Source organism: Lytechinus pictus, chromosome 3 (genome assembly GCF_037042905.1).
Source record: "Lytechinus pictus isolate F3 Inbred chromosome 3, Lp3.0, whole genome shotgun sequence".
NCBI classification, from domain to species: domain Eukaryota; kingdom Metazoa; phylum Echinodermata; class Echinoidea; order Temnopleuroida; family Toxopneustidae; genus Lytechinus; species Lytechinus pictus.
The window spans coordinates 69379408-69401276 of NC_087247.1; the positions used below are offsets into that span (position 1 = coordinate 69379408).

Consider the following 21869-nt stretch of genomic DNA (forward strand, 5'->3'; position numbering starts at 1 on the left):
GTTAGGCATATTCGGTGACACCAAACCTGCAAGCCCCATGGCCTCTGCAAGGTTAGCCAGGTGGCACATGATCCTCTCAGCCTACGACTATGACATCATATACAAGGAAGGTAAACAGCACCAGAATGCAGACGCCCTATCACGCCTACCCTTGGCAGATGATCAAACAGTGTGGTCGCATCAGAGTCTTGCAGAGCTAGATGAGCAGCCGCCAGTTCAAATCAACATGCTGGATATTGACACAAGACCAGTTGAAGCCGGTGAAGTCAGAAGAATCACTAAAAGGGATCCTGTTCTCGCAAGAGTAACAGCCTATGTGATGAATGGATGGCCAAACCCCAAGAACGTTCCACCAGAGCTCAAAGCCTTTGCGCAGAAGAAGGAGGAACTCTCGATTGAGGATGACATCATATTATGGGGGCATAGAGTGGTCATTCCAGACAACACGCAAATGAGACAAAGGATCCTTGATGAACTTCATGGGACTCATCCAGGCATAGTCAAGATGAAAGCACTTGCACGATCCTTTGTATGGTGGCCAGGCATCGACAAAATGTTGGAAGAGAAGGTGAAGACCTGTACAACTTGTCAGGAGCACCAGCGAAGCCCACCACCTGCCCATATCCACCCATGGGAGTTCCCAGAACGTCCCTGGAGTAGGATCCACATCGATTACGCCTACATCGATAACCAGAACGTGCTGATTGTTGTTGACGCCTACACCAAGTGGATTGAAGCTATTAGAGTAGCACACGCCACTGCAGCTGCTACAGTCACTGCCATGCGACGCCTTTTTGCAACGTATGGTATTCCAGAAACAGTAGTAAGTGACAACGGCACCCAGTTTGTCTCTGAAGACTTTTCGAACTTCCTGTTCAACAACAATGTAGAACATGTGCAAACAGCTCCAAAACACCCTTCCAGCAATGGCCTTGCGGAAAGGGCTGTGCAAACCTTGAAAAGTGGAGTGAAGAAAACCAGTGGAACATCATTGGAGATGCGCATCCAAGTATTCCTGATGACCTATCGGATAACTCCACAAGGAACTACCATGAAAACACCAAGTGAACTAATGTTCAAAAGGAGGATCAGAAGTAGAATGGATCATGTCCGTCCAAATCTGCACAAGTCGGTTCAGAAGCAGCAATCTGCAATGAAACAGGCGGCAGACAAGCGCTCAAAGATGAGACAGTTCAAGTTGAATGATACTGTTCTGGTGAAGAACTTTGCAGCCGGACCAACTTGGCTCAGAGGAATAGTAACCGAAACACTCAATGAAGTCATGTACGTGATAGAGTTACAGGATGGTAGAGAGGTACGCCGCCATGTGGATCACATTAGACTTTACACTCTATCGCATGGAAATGATCATGACAAGGAAGAAATGCCTGATCAGAACACCAATCTACAACCAGAGATTCTGATTCAACAGACGCAGTATCCAAGCCAGACAACAGAAAATCCCAATATGGCACCTAGTACTAGCGAATCCTTAATTTCAAACACTGAACAGAGTAACGCTGATACTACAGCCATGTCACAGCAGGTCCAAACAGAGTCACTAAGTGATTCTGATGGAGCTGTCATGCCAAACATGCCAAATTCTAAGGTCATGTCAGAAAGACGAATGTCCACCCGGAAGTCAAAGACACCCTCAAAGTTAAGAGATTTCATTGTATATCATTAAAGCTATACACGATAGCAGCTTAAAAAAAAAGGGAAAAGCTGTTAACATGATCGTAAATAGTTGTTGGACATACAGTTAGGTGAAACACTTATAGCCACGTTAGAAGGCTTCTAGTTGGTATTGATACTAATTTGTAAAGAAAAGGAAAGAGGTATGTTATAAATTGGTAATTCAATTTGATAGTTGAATGATTTTTAAAAAAAAATAGAGGGTGGAGAGAAGAATGAAGTCCTATAGGTAGAGAGAAAAAGTGTTACCTTTAAATTTGATATGGAGGAAAATAATGACAATCACAAGTGTTGTAATCTTGAAAGTTTGTTTATTGGAGAAATATGAAAAGCACATAACTCGCATTGTATATAGTAAACTAGTCTGAGATTTAGATTTTAGCCGTTATATGAGTCGTGAAAATTGTATTTGGAGTCATTCACGAGATATTATTCATTGATGCAAACACATTTATGCAAACTTATTGATAAGGTTTAGTATATGATACAGTTTTAAGGATTACATTATTATTATATCCTGATTCATGTGATAAGAGTCACACAGTTTATGCTAGTGAACAATTAACAGATAATCCAATGAAGTAAAATGCTACCAGTAGCTATTTCTTTATAAAGTGAGATTTAGGATGAAGTATATTCAAAGAGGTTTGTTTGAAATAGCCATGTATGTTTAATTGATTATGGTAAATTGTTGAGTAAGCAAAGTATTATGGCGAAGTTTAGCCTAGCATGCCTATTTTAGTATTACTGTTATCTGGTTACAAGTTATACAGTGTTACTTGTTGTATCTAGTGTTATTCATGGGTAGTGAATTTATTACATTAGCCAGTTGAAATGAAGCAGGATATGCTCCCAATTAAAAGGGGAGGAATGTGATGTATGAACTGAAGACTAACGACGCAAGCTTCATGTGCAGCCTTGTGCGCATGCGCGAGAGAGAGCAAGATGGCGTAACATTAAATGACAGACACTACTCTACATCGCTGTGCTATTATCTCATTATTATGTATCCCTTTAAGAACCACAACACAAGAACATAACAATATGTAAATTATATAAATAGTCAGAATTAAAGTTGATACGTTTTGTTGCACAGAATATTTTGATCTGTGATTAAAAACGACACTAACTATAATCTAAAAACAAAATTGAAATGGGTTTTTCAAAGGCAGGTCTATTTGTTGCCAAAAAAATGTGAACAACCTCCATTATCAAAAACATTCACTAATTAACTCACTCATATAACTGCTGTAGGTTGTATTTCTCTTTGTGGTCTAGTCGCTGTTCTATTAGACCTACTTCACCAATTATTTATCATCATCAATCACCTCCATGGAAATTGTAAAACTGCATCTGCAAATGTAGAAATGAAAAATAACAAGATTTTTAAATAATCGTAAATCTACAAATATGAAATATGAATATCACACTGAAGAATGAATAAAATGAATTTTGTAAAATGTGAAAAATAAAAGTTGCTTTGTTTATAAACAAATAGGAAATAAAAAGGCCATTTAATTACTAGTAGATCAAGGACATGACCTAACCGGTATTTTATAAATTTGCCCAAGGTACATAACTTTTGGCATTGGTTCTATTGTAGACTCGAGAGCCTGTATATTTAAGAAGTGTATATTCATTACAGATCCTACCTCTTTGTGGCTCGGATTATTTTTATTTAATGTAAACATGGTAAACATTAAATGCATGTAATGTATCTGTAATTTTGTATGGGTTAGTTTAAGTTTTATACCTGGATGAGAATCTGCAAAATGATGCATGCACTTATGATCATCATCTTGAACCATATAGGTAGACCTCTACTGTTTTTCTTGTTCTTCAAACTCAACCTGTTTGTGAAAGAAAAGAGAGAATAATAATATTAATAAGTGATCTTTTTCATGGCCATATGTTTAGGGGGAGGGGTTTGGGTAAGAGCTGAATGTGAAACCTTCATCAAAAAGAGAATTGCATGACATCCTTCAATTTTACTTTAGAAAATGCACAAAACGGCCCTAGGTAATATTGGTCGCTTCTGGCCCTCGCTTTCTGAATTTTAGGTTTCTCTAATTTTTTTCACATGTCCCCCCCAAAAAAAAAAAAAAAAAAATGGATCTTTTTATTTCCGAATCTTATTTCATTTGATTTTAACATAATTTCATAATCTCATGCACTAGGACTAGATCTATTTGTAAGAAAGTATAGATCTAGTCCAACGAGACTCAGTGCTGTGCGACAGCATTCATGTATCTAAATAAGGTCTAGATCTAGACTAACGATGGACTCTCGATCTATCTAGACCTAGAAAGTAAAGCTTCGGTTCTAAACCGAGATCTAGACCCTATATCGGTTTAGAAATTTTTGATGTCTGACTCTTGACTTTTATTCCTGGCTAAGACTTCATTGCCATTATTGACCGAGAGTAGATCTAGATCTAGTCCTTGGTTCACTGACAGTCATACTCGTACATGTAAATGGAGTCGTCTAGGCCCAGACCTAGATCTAGGCCTAAATTACAGACCTAGATCATAAACCCTGGGGGTAAGTGTCGAAGATTTGGGAAAGTATATAAGTTAGACTAGATTTTAATTAGGTAGGCCTAGCTCTTGATAGCATCGATGATCTAAGTATAAAGTAAGTAGGGCCTAGGATTAAGAGATCTAGGTCCTAGATCCATTGATAATAAGACAAACATGCAGAGCAGCATGTTATTTCTAAGACCAAATCTAACTATATTTATAAATAACAATAAGAGTTAAAATGGGTGGGGGCTAAATGCAGAAGCCTGAAGTTATGCAAAATAAATTTGATATATGAAACAAAGTGAGGATTGAGTCTGAGGATTGACAATGACAGGCGTATCTTCATGCACACTCCGCTTCACAGTTTATTCCTGACTGAGTCTCGATCTACTGAAGATAGATCCAGATCTCCCTCTAGATCTAACGTTACAGTGTACAAAAACTTGAAAAGAAGCCTCATTCTTCTTGTTTTAATCAATCGTGGGTTGGTCCTTGTTGGAGGTGAACCAAACCAGCCCGATTATCTCTCGATTCCCAAAATACATGTGGTTAACACAGCGGCATAACCACAACACTGCAAGCAACATACAGGCTGCACTGGGCGACGATGACAATCTAACTTCAATTTCAAAGACCAAATTCTGCTTTCCTTTAACAGAAGAATGATACTAGCAAACTCTCTAATTTGTTAAACAAATAACCAAAGATCACAAAATACAGTGTGAAATGTGTAAATAGTCCACTGAATTCATGTGGTTATATCAATTAATACGTACTCACCGGAGTGTTCGTAGGTCCGTTTTGTGTGTGGAAAGAAAAGTTTCAGAATGAATAAATTAGATGACGTAATGAGGTCAAATGAATAATTAATTCTGTAACACGATACCACTAGTATCGATGACAAAGAATCGGGGAAATCACGTAATTAATGACGCTCTTAGCCAATGAAAAGGCCGGATTATGAATATCTTCATGCTCATGAATGTCAATGAGGGCTTATTTTTGTCTTCAAATGATCGCGGTAGGCGGAGCCTAATCTCATTTGTTTTGTGCTGAACGCACACGCAGCTTTCGGTCTGGTAATATATTATAAGGTCTTTGGGCAGCACCTCCTGGAAATCTAGAGGTAAGTTGATAAATGACATAAATGTAATGAAAATGAACGACGTTTTGTAGAACTCCCCCCCCCCCCCCCACTTCAAAATTTTCTGACACAGTACTTAAAATAGTGTTTAAATTCACCTTTTTTGAGAGCGGAATAACAAATATTTTCTGCTCGCGCTTCGTGCTCGCATTATTGATTTTTATAATTAAAAAAAATATTTACAATGCCCAGATACTAAGTCTAACTCTAAACACGCGCACGCATGTTTATTCAGATACGCAGCTTGTTTTGGGGCTACTCCGGGCTAAAGATGTTTATATCAAATACAATTTTATGAAAATCGATCTGATAAAAAATAGTTAAGTTATTTAATTCTAAAGTTTAGCAATATTTTATGAAAATTGTGATATGCATGTCGTCATGAATATTTAATAGGTGGATTGACATGTGCGGAAATCTGTGCCCAAAGGTAGGGGGACCAGGGCCTGGAAAATTTGACAAGCAAAAAAATAAGAAAAAAAGTGTTTCACCCAAAATGTAAGGTCATTTAGTCCAAAAGGTATTATTTCGATTGTGAAGTGATGTATTTTTATCCATGAAAGACCAAAAATAGTAGGGGGGACATTTAATTGATATTGTGTCCCCCTACTATTTTTGATAGGAGGACACGTCCCCCTGTCTCCTCTGGGATTTCTGCCCATGTGGGTTGAAATGTCACATCCCCACTATCCTGTTTCTTGTGTTATTACATGGAATCAAAATTGTTTCATTTTTTCATACCAGTGTAAATGATATGTCTCCCTTATAATGAAATAAGTTGCAGCGAAGAATATCTAATGGACTAAATCAGTTGTCAATTCAACTTTTTTTGGTTCTTGCAGGGAAAATATTAAATAAACATAATTTTATATAATAAAATACAAAATAACAAGTGGGAATATGACATCAGTTTGCTCATTGAATATTAATGAAGACATGCTTAAAACACCGGAATAATGCTAATCTTTAAAATGCAATAACTTTGATATTCCTTGTCGGATTTTGATCAAATCTTTATTCTTATGTTCGTCTGATTTTTCTTTATCTGTTCATACCATATTAAATTCAGTGTGGAGTTTTAGATCAGAATATCAAAAAATTTCTGCTCGCGCTTCGCGCTCACATTATTAATGTAAGAATATATCCAATTACCCATCATTTTCTTGATTTACAAAACATGAATAGAATGTCCTAATTATAGGTCTGAAATCTCTATTTTGTTTCCGCTCGCATCAATTGTATAGTTATATACCTATCCTGTTCATGATTAGAAAAGTGCTTAAGATGTCCTGTTTTTAGGTCTGAAATCTCATTTTTAATTCCGCTCGCGCTTCGCGCTCGCATCAATTGTATAGTTATATACCTATCCTGTTCATTCTTGGAAAAGTGCTTAAGATGTCCCGTTTTTAGGTCTGAAATCTCATTTTTATTTCCACTCGCGCTTTGCGCTCGCATCAATTGTATAGCTATATAATTATATCCTCTTCATTATTAGAAAAGTGCTTAGAATGTCTCGTTTTTGGGGTCTGATATCTCAATTTTGTTTCCGCTCGCGCTTTGCGCTCGCATCAATTGTATAGTTATATATCTATCCTGTTCATGATTAGAAAAGTGCTTAAGATGTCCTGTTTTTAGGTCTGAAATCTCATTTTTATTTCCGCTCGCGCTTCGCGCTCGCATCAATCATATAGTTATAAACCTATCCTCTTCATGATTGCAAAAAGTGCTTAGAATGTCCAGTATTTAGGTCAGAATGTCAAATTTTCAGCTCGCGCTTCGCGCTCGCATTATTTGATTGTTGATATATGTATCGCCTTAATGGGTAACTGCAAACACTCCTTTAACACTTCCCTTTCGATCAGACTAGAGCGTATATAAAAAATATCTGCTCGCACTGATCACGTTCGCAGTTATTATTTGCTACATACGCATCTTAATGTTCAGGACCACAAACATTGCTCAAAATGTTCAATTTTTCAGGACAAAAAACATGAAATTTCCCCCCCCCAAAAAAAAAAGAGCTCGCGCTTTGCGCTCGAGTTATCTAATTATATATCTATGTTCTTTTATAAGAAGAAAGCTAAGAAGTGACTGTCATATATATGTATGTATGTATATATATATATATGTGTGTGTGTGTGTGGGGGGGGGTTGGTGGGTGTGTGTGGTGCCCTTAGAGGTGTGTGTGTGTGTAATTATGGAAAACTCAATTGTGTCCCCTCCCCCCCCCCCCACCTTTGAGGAGAGATTTCAGCACCCCACTTAAAAAAATCGTTCCCAGGTCCCTGTGGGGGAACTGCTTGCATCTGACGTCACAAATACACCAAATTAAATTCCAATAGCTTTTTAAATATTTGATGGAATATCCTCAAACCTTCAATATTTTTTCATTATTTATTCTGTTATTGTTTCAATAAACTTTTTGTCAGGGTGAACTTCCCCTTTAATTTGTTGACCACCAAACAGGGTAGAAGCAACTTTTAACATCTTTTGGTCTGATGCTGTCGCGCGGAGCTTGAACTCCCGATCTCCCGATTGTGAGGCGAACATGCTCCCATTGTCAGATTGTCGAACACACGATGGTTATCAATTGAATCGTTCCAAAATAATTCCTGGAGATATGTAAGATTCACTGTCAATCGTCTAGCATATAAATGATTGATAGCAATAATAGATGGATTGCCATCAGTTATACCATTCATGAATTTTGATTCGTGCTATCATATTGTACTTATTTTCCCCCACAATAATCAATATTTAGAACTAAGCTAGGTAATCATGTCCTTTGTGTCATGATGGGTCATATGGGAATTTAAAATGGCAGATAAAGTGTGTTATGTGTTATATGTTCATTATCTATCCATATTTGAAGTTAACATACTGTACAATACAAGTTTTTGCTTCATAATACCAATTTACAGTGTCACAGGTAATGTAGAATTCAGGAAAACATGTTTGAAAGATATTTGATTGATTGATTCTTTATTTCCATGCAAAAGATAAATCATACAACAGAAAATATATTGACAATATTTCACGGTAAAATAACAATAAACAATCATTGCATGGGAGGGGACAGTCATAAGCACAAAGCTAGGCTTGATAAGGACGCCCCTGAAGAAAGACTACGGCCCTGAATAAAATCAATATAAGTCATATTTAAACAATTAAAGCAGGGCCAAAAGGAAAACACATCGAGCATGTCAAGAATATATAAAATGATAATAACACACCAGCCGTGTATCGATTAATATTACTATGTTTAACATAAATACGTCGTATAAAATAATACAAAAAATATAGTATGCAATATGATGAAACTGATGATAGAACAATATCTTAACTCAAATAAGTGCTAATAATGGAATGCTTAAACTCAAACTTAAATTTGTTCAATGTAGGTGCACCACGTATTGCTAAAGGTATATCATTCCAGGTATCTGGACCAGTATGTCTTATTGACCTATGGGCTAAGGCGGTTAGCGGGTTTGATAAATGTAAATTTGTTGAGGTTCTCGTAGGATAATTATGAATAAATGAATTCAAAAGGAACATATGATCAAATGTTATTGGTAATTGGCGCCAGTGAAACCTAAACATAAACAAAGCAATTTGAAATTTATGTATATCATCAATTTTCAAAGTCTTGAAACGGTTAAAGAGGGGACCAGTATTTTCATAATAACCAGCGTCGGCACACAAACGAATAGCTTTCTTTTGAAGTAAAAGGATATGGTGATTTTTTTATTTGAATGAGCCCCATACAATATTGCAATAAGTGACTTGTGGAAGTAAAATAGAATTATAAATTGAGAGTAATGCTTGGGGAGGTAAATAGTATTTAACTTCAAACATTATACCTATACATCTTGATACAGACGTCAATATTTTAGATACATGGTCATCCCATGTTAAAAACTCATCTAAAATGACACCTAAAAATCTCACATTATTTTTTTGTCCGATAGAAATCCCACTTATCTTTATTTCTTCTGTATAATGATCAGCTATTGTTTTAGAGTTCTTGAAATTAACACAATATGTTTTTTGCCAGTTTAAAGACAATTTATTACTTTGGAACCATGTGGATATTTTGGGCAATTCATTATTCAACATTTCAAAAAGTATTCTTTTATTCGAGTTTGAAGAAATAACTGTTGTGTCATCAGCATAAAGAATATATTGTAATAAGGGTGAAGAATATACTATGTCATTTATATACAGAAGAAATAAAAGCGGGCCCAGAATTGAGCCTTGAGGCACACCATAATTAATATACTGTAAATTAGAACTGACTGAATTTATACATGTAAATTGTTGCCTATTTGAAATATAACTATCAAACCAATTAAGAGTAGTACCTCTTACACCAAAATATTTTAATTTGTAAAGCAATATATTATGATCCAGGGTATCAAACGCTTTACTTAAGTCCATGAAAACACAAATTCCATGTTCCTTTTTTGCCAAACGAGAAGAAATTTTATCATAAAGATCAACAAGAGCTAGATCAGCAGAATGAAATTTGCGAAAACCATATTGGGATGGATTTAATAAATTATGTAATGACAAAAATGAAACTAATCTATTGTAAACAAGACGTTCAAGTACTTTTGAAAATGACGAAAGAATAGAGATAGGGCGATAATTCTCAATAAGTGTCCGATCATCCTTTTTATAAATTGGAATGATTTTCGCAACTTTCATATGAAGTGGAAAAATTCCAGTTGACATTGAAATATTACATATATGAACGAAAGGAGTTATAATGGTTAATATAATTTTTTTAAGGAGATAGTTACTGATCTCGTCATGTCCAAAAGAACGACTGTTTTTAAGATTGTTTACGATTTTCAATATTTCGTAGTAGCCATCTTAGATTTCAAAGTGGCGGTCATTTTCAGCTGACCCGGTGGATCAATCACTGGGGCAGCAACAGTGGCGTACCTAGGATTTTCCACAGGGGGGGCAAAACCGTCCGCCCAAAAATTTGACAAGCAAAAAAAAAAAAAAAAAAAAAAAAAAAAAAAAAAAAAAGGGCTTCGATCACAAATAAAGGATTTCGTTCCAGGAAAAAAAAAAAAAAAAAAAAAAAAAAAAGGTCTTCAAGCTCGTCAGGGGGGCATTAGAGGTCTTAAAGCTCGTCAGGGGGGGCAAAAAAGGTTTTTTAAGTCCGTCAGGGGGGGCAAAGATACGTTTTTGCATGGGTTGTGACTCGTCAGGGGGGGCAGAGTGCCCCCCCTGCCCCCCCCCCGTAGGTACGCTAGTGGGCAGCAATATTCTAAAACCAGCAGGCCAAAACCTGCCTGTATGTCTAAAATGCAGTGCCTCAAATTATTTAAAACTCAAGAAAATTATTTTAATGAATTTTCATGACAGTCGATCCTCTCTAGATTTCAAGATGGTGGCCATTTTGCAGCATATCTATTGGACAGATTACTGGGGGGAAATTTCAATACCCCAAGATGCCAAATTTCACAATAATACCTACGTTATAATTATGATTCTTGATTTTTTTTTAATGAATTTTTTTATGGCAGCCATTTTGGATTTCAAGATGGCTGCCATTTTGCAGCTGAGGTATCACAGGCCTAAAACATTTCCCATAGACTCGTGTGTTAAAGAGGCGCTCTAAAAAAATAAGGATGAAATTTGAGAATTGAATGTTTACTACCAGTGGTTAGGATATATTTCTGACATTCCATATCTGACCAGAAAAGGGTACCTCGACCAGCTCATTTTAAAAATAAATCGGCATTTATGAAGACTACACCTGACAGGATCAAATTCTTCACTTGAGACAGTAAAATGGCAATACTTCTTCCGCAATTATAAAAATAGTTCCAAAGTGGTGATATATCTTCCCAATTTGAAGAAAAAAAAGTTCAGTAAAGATACCCTCCCTAGAATCAGTGTTAGACTATCAATTATATTCATTCATTTTTGTCAATCAGCAATATCAAAATTAAATATTGAGAATTAATGGGTTCATATCTTTGGCCTGCCAGTTGTAATTACGCCCGTATAACCCTGACTCAGGTAATCAGATCGCTGAGGGCCAGCAATATTTGAAATAAGCTCCCCACATTACTTCTATATGTCAAACTGCATACCACAGATCATATAAAACTCAACGAAATAATTGCAATATTCTTATGGCAGCCAGCTTGGAATTCAAGATGACGGCCATTTTTCCGCCAATCAATTGTCAGATTGCTTGGAGCCAGCAATTTTTTTTATGAACTCACCCAGACACCGATATACTACAAATTTCAGTGGCACATTTTATGTAAAATTCAAGAAAATGAGTTCAATGATTTTTCATGGCGGCCATCTTGGATTTCAAATGGCAGCTGACCCGATGGTCAAATCGCTTGAGGCCGGCAATATTTGAAATCAGCACCCAAAATTAAGCCTATACACTGTATGCCAAATTTCAATACCGCAGTTCATATAAAACTCGAGAAAATGATTGCAATAATATATCATGGCGGCCATCTTGGATTTTAAGATGGCGGCCGTTTTGCCGCTGACCTGGAGGTATAATTGCTGGGGCTGGCAATATTTGAAATCAGTGCCTAAAAACACCCCTATATACCAAAATTCAGTGTCACATGTCATGTGAAACTCTAGAAAATGACATTTAATGATTTTTCATGGCGGCCATCTTGGATTTCAAAATGGCGGCCGACCCGATGGTCAAATCACTTGGGACCGGCAATATTTGAAATCAGCACCCAAAATTAAGCCTATATGCCAAATTTCAATACCGCAGTTCATATAAAACTCGAGAAAATGATTGCAATAATATATCATGGCGGCCATCTTGGATTTCAAAATGGAGGCCATTTTGTAGCCGACCAAATGGTCAAATTGCTGGGGACCGGCAATATTTGAAATCAGTGCCTAGAAATAGGCCTACCCCTATATGCCAAATTTCAGTGTCACACGTCATGTAAAAATCAAGAAAATGACATTAATGATTTCTCATGGCGGCCATCTTGGATTTCAAAATGGCGGCCGACCCGATGGTCAAATCACTTGGGGCCGGCAATATTTGAAATCAGCACCCCAAATTAAGTTTATATGCCAAATTTCAATACCGCAGTTCATATAAAACTCGAGAAAATGATTGCAATCATATATTATGGCGGCCATCTTGGATTTCAAGATGGCGGCCATTTTGCCGCCGACCAAATGGTCAAATTGCTGGGGGCCGGCAATATTTGAAATCAGTGCCTCAAAATACCCCTATATGCCAAATTTCAGTGTCACATGCCATGTAAAACTCAAGAAAATGACATTTAATGATTTTTCATGGCGGCCATCTTGGATTTCGAAATGGCGGCCGACCCGATGGTCAAATCGCTTGGGGCCGGCAATTTTTTAAATCAGCGCCCAAAAATACCCCTGTATGCCAAATTTCACACTTTCTGCCAGATTCGAGCATCTTTTTCACATATCTACTGGACTATAAGGGGGGCCCGAAGGGGGCCGGGGGGAGTTGAAAAAAAGCTTCGATCCCCAGCCTCGGCACCCATGCTCGAGAACAAGGCATTAAAGATATAAGTTATATAAGTTTATTCAAACCAATATGATACAAATATTTAGTACAAAGGTTGGCAAAGAGAATATAACGTGAAAGGTTTGGCACCCCATAGAAGCAGAGCTTGTGAAAGGGTGGGCTCCTTGATGAAATTAATATAATAACATAAAAAAACAAAGGAAGATATATAAAACATTATAGCAAAATATTTATGATAAAACAAACATACAAACAAAACAAAAATAATATAAGATAAGATATAAAATTATAAAACATTGTAACAAAAATATTGATGATAATAACAAAGATACAAAAAAGAGAATAATACAAATATATTTACAATGATAAACTAGAAAGTAAACAAAAGATTAATTTATGACATTTTGCAAGCTCTCAAATAAGAATTTTCGACATGCTTTTTTAAATAATATTGGCTGTTAATTGGACTGGATCTTATGCTTTGCGGTAATCTATTCCATTCTTTGACACAAGCTATCAGAAATGAATTCAGAGCAGTTTTTGTTCTTGCAAACGGTTGATGGATAAGATGTCTCTGACGTGTACTGTACGAATGAATGTTGGAGTTAACAACAAAAGCATCTGTTAAAAATGAACAGTTTTCAGTAAATTGTGATTTGTACATGAATATTAAACAGTTCAACGATACTAAATCATCAAGTGGCAGAATACTGAGCTGCAGAAATAAAGGAATGCTTGGACTTGTTTAACTCGAATATGTAATGAGTCTGATGACTTTGAAGGATCAGTAGTTTGTTTAAATGATTCCTGTAAGTATTCACCTGAGGCACAATGATAGAATTATATAGAGTTACTAAAGTAAATACAACATGTTGTGTTTTACTAGTGAATAAAAGCTTGTTAGAGCAAAATCATGAAAATATATATTTAATTTCATTATTTTGTTCCTTGTGATATGAGAGTAAGCAAGTGTCATCAGCAAAAAGTGAATATGTAAACAACTTTGATGAATTTATAATGTCATTGATATAAATCAAGAACAATAAGGGACCCGAGACTGAACCTTGGGGTACCCCATTACCTTCCTAGATTTGACTCCATTGAACATTACATACTGTAATCTATTCTTTAAGTAATTTTCAATTTAAGTCTACCCCAAGAATGCAATAATGCTCAAGTTTGTTTAATATCATGATCAATCGTGTCGAATGCCTTTAAGATCTAAAACACACCCACACAAAATTGTCCACTATCTATTGCACTGATAATAGTATTTACCCGGTACCAAATTACATGCTTGTATGACTTAATAGAGCAATTCTTTCGAAAGCCGAATTGTTGTGGAATCAAGACAAATCAACAGTGCAAATAAATGGGAAAGCTATAGCCCAAGCATTCTTTGTAACTATGTATAGGCCTGTCCACTAGCGTACCTACGGGGGGGGGGGGGGGGGGGCAGGGGGGCATTCTGCCCCCCTGACGAGCCACAACCCATACAAAAGACATATACCAGCCCCCCCCCCCCCACTGACGAGCTTAAAAGACCTTTGTTGCCCCCCCCCCCCCCTGACGAGCTTGAAGACCTTTATTGCCCCCCCTGACGAGGTTGAAGACCTTTTTTTTTTTTTTTGCTTGTCAAATTTTTTGGCGGCCGATTTTGCACCCCCTGTGAAAAATCCTAGGTACGCCACTGGGCCTGTCTATAAAATAATATTTTAAATAAAAATATAAGAGTTCCTCTCCGATGGTGCAACGATATACAGTATATCAGCTGCAATACAATATTTCAAAGATCCCCCTCTCGCGATCATTGCACTCAGCTCTTCGTTCAGATATCAGGAAGCTTGCGCTAGCTAGATAAAGATCGAGATGACAGATTCAGAGCTGGACTGTGGAGTCAGAGGAGACGATTTGACAAGTGGATAAAAATTCGCATCTATTAATCTATTTTACCTTTTGTTTAAAGGAGCTAATAGTACTTTGATCGTCATCATGTCTCAGTTACTTAGAGCATCTATCCACAAGAATTTGAAGAACCCCAAAGTTATTGGAGGAGTAGCAGTTGCTCTTTTTGTTGCTTATCGGGTAAAGAACGGCGCTAGTGTTCTCCGTCGCTGTGGAATCGGCGGCCTACTCACTGGCGACCCGCCTAATAAAGCCGGTCGTGCAGGCGCGACTGCTGATGATGTGCAAGCGGACGGTAAGAAAGATGATGGCCAGAACAATTCGAATAAACAGGGTGAACATAATAGTCCACAACACTCAAATAATCCATCTAGATCATCAACATCAGTAGGAAAAGACTTTTACATCCGACTCAGGAGACTATTCCGTATTATCTTGCCAGGAATATGGTCCAAAGAATTTGGGATTCTGTTTTTACACACATTGAGTTTAGTAACAAGAACTTTCTTGTCAATCTATGTTGCTCATTTGGAAGGAGGGATGGTAAAAACAATTGTTGATACTAATCTTAAAGGTTTTATCTACCAAATAATGAAATGGTTGGCACTTGCTGTTCCAGCTACCTTCATAAATAGCACAATTCGCTTCTTGGAATCGAGTCTCGCTCTTGCTTTTCGTACCAAACTAGTTGATCATGCCTACAAACTCTACTTCAAGAATCAGACCTACTATCGAGTTGGTAATCTTGATAGCCGAATAGCTAATGCTGATCAGAATTTGACAGAAGATGTGAGAACATTTTGTGAATCGGTTGCTCATCTGTATTCAAGTCTAACAAAGCCACTGCTTGATGTTGTGATGATGACCCTTGCCCTTATTCGACTTGCGAGACAAGGAAATGCAGGTAAAAATGCTTAATATGGCTTAGGAAGGGATAAGGGGAGTTGTAAGCCCTCAAAAATCAAATTTCTGACAAATTAAGTAGGGTCTATCCTTCTTTGAAATGAATATGATAGACCAGTAAATCAGTATCAGTCATCCTTCATAGAATCATACTTTCACAGGTATCTAATTTGGCCAATTTATATTTAGGCCTACATACTTAAGTTTTCGTAATATATATACGTGATTGCCCCCCCCCCTTGGGTATTAGCTATCCCCCACCATACCTACATGTGTATATTGCTGAAGTCCAATTTTCCATGGGCCTTTTTGATTAACCTCAAACCATTGGCTTGAGTGTATGCGAGTGTAACTTAGTTGGGTTTTTTTTTACAGTCATACTTGTACTGCTGTACATCAGGTGAAATATGTCAGTTAGTGGTACAGACCCTTAATGCACCATCTAGAAGGTATGACCAGGGCTTGGAGCTCTAAGTAGTACCTCTGCATCAATTCACAACTTCACCTATGACATGTACATGTAGCTTCAGAAATAAGCTCAAGTTTCAAACTTTTCAGTAATTTGTTATTTTCAGAAAAATCATGTTGATATAACTTTTGTTTTCTTGTTGGTAAGGAACAAATGTTCCTGGTCTGATAGCAGGCTCAGTACTGATTTTAACAGCCAAGATCCTCAGGATGGCATCACCTAAGTTTGGAAGGTTGGTAGCAGAGGAAGCCCATCGCAAAGGACAGTTGAGATTTGTTCATTCTAGGATTATCACCAATGCAGAAGAGATTGCTTTCTACAGTGGACATGAGGTAATTTACTAACAACAATAAAAATGCATAACTCAAGTCCTCACAAAATGCTCTGTACCGGGTATTTAAGATTAGAAAGCTTATTATGTTTCATCATTCATTTACATGTACCTAGGTAATTGTCAACATTGGAAGTCAACATAAAAACATGGAACAGTATTGCATAATTGGTATTGTTCATTAAAATCAGTACTAATTAGAATCACTCGTGATAATATATAAACACTATTTTTTGTGTGTAGTGGTCACATAAAGTACCCTTAAATTGAGTACTTTAGTTTCAAGCAAAACTGTATATTTCATGTTTTAAAAATTTGCAAATCAATGACTTTACAAACCAATCAAATAATATTTCCCCATTATCAGTCAGCCCAGCATCTATGTGAATGATTAAGATCACAGAATGTACCAGTAAGATTTTTTTCTCATTGTTAATTGTACAAACCTACAGGTGGAACACAGAAATCTGTTGGAGAAATACCACTCATTAAAGCGTCAGATGACTCTGATATTCAAGAAACGTTTGTGGTATGTGATGCTGGAACAGTTTCTGATGAAGTACATGTGGTCTGCCTCTGGGATGATGATGGTAGCTATACCAATCATGACGTCGACGGGACCTGTACTAGAGGGTAATAAGAAACCTTCAGTTTAAGATTTTTAAAAATACAATTTCCCTTCCTTGTAATGTTAAAAAATTTAAGATTTACAACTAGTTCTCTTTGTTGATTCAAAAATTCATTTATGACTTTGTCAGGATGTATCCAAACTTTCTTATTGCTCAGTAATTGTCTGGATTTGTGTTAACTAAAGTTTTGTTTTAAAGACTTTTTAAACCTTTTGTACGGGTCTAAAATCTGATATTGTGCAGACCCGGCAGTGTACTGTTTCCCATGGGGTTTTAGAGTTGACGGACAATAAGAAATTTTATATTTACACTTATTAGATTAATAAGCATTTTCCGAGCTTGAAGAAAAGTAGTAGCTTGACTCCAGTGACTGTACAGTCATGTATAATCATGTCTGCTGTGTGTGAGAGTGCGTTGTGTCTGATCAGTGAGCACAGTATAGGCAAAGGATATACATACAATGTACACACTGGTTTGGATACACATTCCAGTAAAGACATTTGTATCTAGTTGATCTTTATTGAAATACAAAATGTTTTGTTAACATAAATTTTGGTACAGTTTTTCATCTTCAAATTAATTTTTGAACGCCAACAGCTATGATATATATTTGGGCAGTGAGGTATACTTTTGGTACTTTAGAATACCTGCAAACTCCAAGCAGGTTTCCAAATAGATTTTGGTACCTTCTTGGTCTGAAGTGGTATGTTCAAGTATGGGTAATATTGTTTTGCTAACATTACTTAGTGAGGCTCATATATATGAATTGTATGTGCATTAAATACAGAAATACCTTGAAATATATGATAATATGATATTAAATCTGAATCGCAGAAATATAATGCAATGAAACTAATGTAACATGATATTAAATGAGTAATTTAATACCAGTTGACAAATTCACCTCTTATTTTGCTTCTTCTTTTAATCTTTGGGTGGGTTGATTGGGTAAGAGGCAAATGAAGGTTGAAGTTGAAAATCATATATGATAAAGGATGTGAATAGCTTTGACCATTTTAGTTTTGAATAAAATGAATCCTCATTTTGACTATTTGAATTACAAAACTGAAATGCTGAATTGTTTTGTGTTCCTTTTTTGTCTCGCCCACCAGAGGTGAAGCGAGACTAAGGGATCCAAATGTTGTCCGTCCGTCACAAACATTATGACACATAACTCCGGAACTGTTAGTCATTTTTCAACCAAACTTGGATGGTAGATGTACTTAGGGGACTTGCATTTTATTCTGCAGGCGGAGGTCACATGGTAAGGTCAAATGTCATTTTCAGGTCAACGCTAAGTTTACATGCAAGACTCTTACATATGACACATAACTCCACAACAGTAAGTCACTTTTCAACCAAACTTGGGTGGTAGATGTAGTTAGGAGACCTGAATATCATGGTGAGTCAGAGGCTACATGGTAAGGTCAAAGGTCATATTGAGGTCATTGTTAAGACAACTCCGCAACCGTAAGTCGCCTTTGTACCAAACTTGGGTTGTAGCTATACTTAAAGGGGAATCCAACCCAAATAAAAACTTGTTTTATAAGGAAAAGAAAAATCAGACAAGTTGATAGGTGAAAGTTTTAATATTGTTGGACAAACAACAAGAAAGATATGAATTTTTTAATGTTGTAAATATTGGTAATCACTATACCCATGGAGACTTCAAATTGGTCGCATATGGGATGCCATAGTGATGTAAGGCAAGGACTACTCTTCCATGTACTCCAATACATATTATGGCTAAAATGTCATTTTTCCCAAAAGTTTTATTTCAAATTATATTTTTCTTTCATGAGGACATAAAACAATATACTACCTGGGTTATATTTAGATTACTTCCCCAGGGGAATGGGTACTTAGGAGAAAACCACAAATCCCTGATAATAAAGTACATGGCCTATGGGAAAGTTGTCCTTGCCCCTTGTCATGATTTACTTACCTAGTTGCCAATTTGAAATCTACATAGTATTAGTGATCTCAATTTTAAAGCAGCTATAACTTTCTTATTGCTTGTCCGATTTCTTTCAAACTTTCACCATTCAGTTTAATTTATTTTTCTCCTTCCCAACACAACATTTTATGACCAAGGCTGGATTCCCCTTTAAGAGACCTGCGTGTTATTGTGTTCAGAGGACACATGATAAATTAAAGTTTACGTGCATGGCTCTTATGACAAATGTTATTCCATCTTAGTTATTTTACAATGAACTTTTGATACAATTCTGTAGCATGCCCTCGCAAATCAAAATATTTCTGGTTACTTCCACAAGTGGGCAAGACACAACATCGCTTATGCCTTGTTTTCTATCATTACCATTCTTTCATGTTTAGTTATTTTCTCATGAGGCTTTGTAGATTTGTAGCAATCAGTGTGTGTGGCAATCCATTAAATTTGTCTTATTTCTGATATAGATGGAGAAGTGTTGAGTGAAAGTGAGGAAGTGAGTTTAAGAACTCAAGGATTCACGACAGCTAAAGGTTTACTTTCATCAGCAGCAGATGCCATTGAGAGAATCATGTCATCATACAAAGAGGTAAGAACAAATTCATAATGTTAATCTTTTTTTATGGGAAGGTGGGTGAATTTTTTTTTTGTTCAAGAAAATATGTTAAAATGTTTTGTGTTTTTCTTGTGTTAGTAAAAATTAATGTAATTAGCATGAAGCATTTTTCATTTATGAATGTTAATTTTAGAGATATGTATATTTTTTCCCAGTAGCACCCTAGCCGCACAGAATTTGCCCTTGGGGCTACAAAATATGACAATATTGCATAGTTTGAATTGTGAGTTTGATTATCCTGAATTGTCTAGGCAATATTGTCTTCCATGGATAATCAGGCAATGCTCATGTTTCTTTGTCAGCATAGACTAGCATACAAAACCAGGTACGGTGGATTGGGTGGGGATACTTTGATGTCCCTTTTCCTTAGACCTTGAGAATTAATCCGGAGCTAATGTAAAATTGACACATGGAAGCCCAAAAAAGTACAAGAATGTTAAAGTCTTATGCATATTAGGCTTATCATCTGAGCATTTTGTTTTAAAAACAAAATTTTAGGTTGTGAATTTGGCTTTATCGCGCTCATTCAAGGCCTGTATTGCATGACATCATACTGTGTCAAAAGGATTGTGATTACCGGTACATGAAATGTAATTATGTGGATTTCCAGATTATGAAGTCATTTTTGTCTCACCTGCATAGCGGAGCAAGAGCTGCGAGACTATAGGTGCCGCTTCGCCGACGTCATCAACATTGAAATCTTAACCAACGTTAAATTTTTGAAATGTCATCATAACTTAGAAAGTATTTGGACCTAGTTCATGAAACTTAGACATAAGGGTAATGATGCATTACTTAATATGGTTGTTTACTAAAGTCTAACTCTTTAATCCTTTAATCCAATCACCCAAACATGGACAAAAGCTCTGTTGAACAATGACGCACTGAGTGGCGCCGAGCTCTGGCTTGTCAGTGTGAACATCATTAAGCCTTTAATCTTTGCCGCAACTAGTTTATGAAGATAATGCTACCCAATGATATCAAAACAACCACTGAGAAAATTGGACGTCCCAATATTATTAAATAATATATAAAATATATTGAGACGTAAACTCACCTCACTTAACCTTGATCCATCTTTCCTCCAAGCACAAAGTTAGTAATGAAATACTTACCGGTAGTGTGATGTTATAAGAATGGTAGATGTATAATTTTGATTTCATTGACTGAATATAGGTGAAATGAATAAATTTTAAGAATGTGTTACATGCATGAATTCTTGACTTTAATTATGCAGAAGGATTGCAAATGTAATTGAAAATGGGAAAGGTAAGTTCATTAATTCGATAAGATTATTTCATCAGACGATCCGAAATGAGAAGAATGCAAGATGAAGAGGAATTTGTTGCTGGTATGAACAATGATGGCAAAAGGTGTTTTGGGTACGTATTATTTGAATTATTATTATTTCGGTTATTTGCTATTATTAGAGCATTCGAGAATATGACAAAATTCAATTTGTTTGTTTGATTTTATTTCTGCGTTCACGATACAATAGATAATATGAAACATGTTTACATTCATAACATATAAAGATAATTCATAACATAAAAATAATTCATAATACAAACAATATATAGTCATATAAAATGAATCCAAAGTAGCAGTTTGAATATACTTTACTCAGGTATGGATGACAAATTATGAACTTACTGTTAGTCATAATCTGTTTGTGTACTAGTACAAACAATTCAATGACATAACCTTACGTAACCTAATCCACTCGAGTCCGCGGAAACAATGGCGCACTGAGATTCAGATTGTTCATGAATAGGATTAACGACCCCGGACTTGTAAACGGACATGCGGCAAAGTACAAAGGAATGTGATAATGGTCATGATCACGCCAAGTTTTCTAATAAATAGAGCAGGCAAAGTCATGGAAGTCATCACTCTTCACCGAGTATTTCTAGAAACAACAAGTACCACTCGCAATTTTCAAGATGTCATCTCGCCAATCATTCACCGCTGCGTTTAAGCTCCAAGTGTGCAATGTCGCCGAAGAGGAAGGCAATAGGGCAGCAGGGAGGAGGTTCGTTATCGCAGAGTCCAACATTCGTCGATGGAGACATGAGAAGGAGACTTTGGAAGAGGCACCCAAGAAGCAGAAGGCTCGTCGTGGAAGAACCGCCAAGTGGCCCGAGATGGAGGAGCAACTCTTCACCTGGGTAACCGAACT

At 36.5% G+C, this 21869-nt stretch overlaps 2 protein-coding genes across 2 annotated transcripts; both read left to right on the forward strand.

Annotated features, from left to right (window-relative positions):
• Positions 1-37: 37 nt before the first annotated feature.
• Positions 38-1687, forward strand: LOC135153459 (uncharacterized protein K02A2.6-like). The gene has a single exon (XM_064096066.1). The coding sequence runs from the start codon at positions 38-40 to the stop codon at positions 1685-1687; it is 1650 nt and encodes a 549-aa protein (XP_063952136.1).
• A 13060-nt stretch (positions 1688-14747) lies between these two features.
• On the forward strand, positions 14748-21457 carry LOC129256766 (ATP-binding cassette sub-family D member 1-like). Its single transcript, XM_054894932.2, has 4 exons — positions 14748-15695; positions 16311-16495; positions 16947-17127; positions 19542-21457. The coding sequence occupies exons 1-4, from the start codon at positions 14879-14881 to the stop codon at positions 19679-19681; spliced, it is 1323 nt and encodes a 440-aa protein (XP_054750907.1). The 5' UTR covers positions 14748-14878; the 3' UTR covers positions 19682-21457.
• Positions 21458-21869: the final 412 nt, after the last annotated feature.

Bases quoted from the DNA above. Each gene is read 5' to 3' on its own strand.
- LOC135153459 (XM_064096066.1), top strand. From the start codon at position 38: ATGGCCTCTGCAAGGTTAGCCAGGTGGCACATGATCCTCTCAGCCTAC.
- LOC129256766 (XM_054894932.2), top strand. From the start codon at position 14,879: ATGTCTCAGTTACTTAGAGCATCTATCCACAAGAATTTGAAGAACCCC. The intron at 15,696-16,310 runs GTAAAAATGCTT...CTTGTTGGTAAG, and splicing joins TGCGAGACAAGGAAATGCAG to GAACAAATGTTCCTGGTCTG. The intron at 16,496-16,946 runs GTAATTTACTAA...ACAAACCTACAG, and splicing joins CTTTCTACAGTGGACATGAG to GTGGAACACAGAAATCTGTT.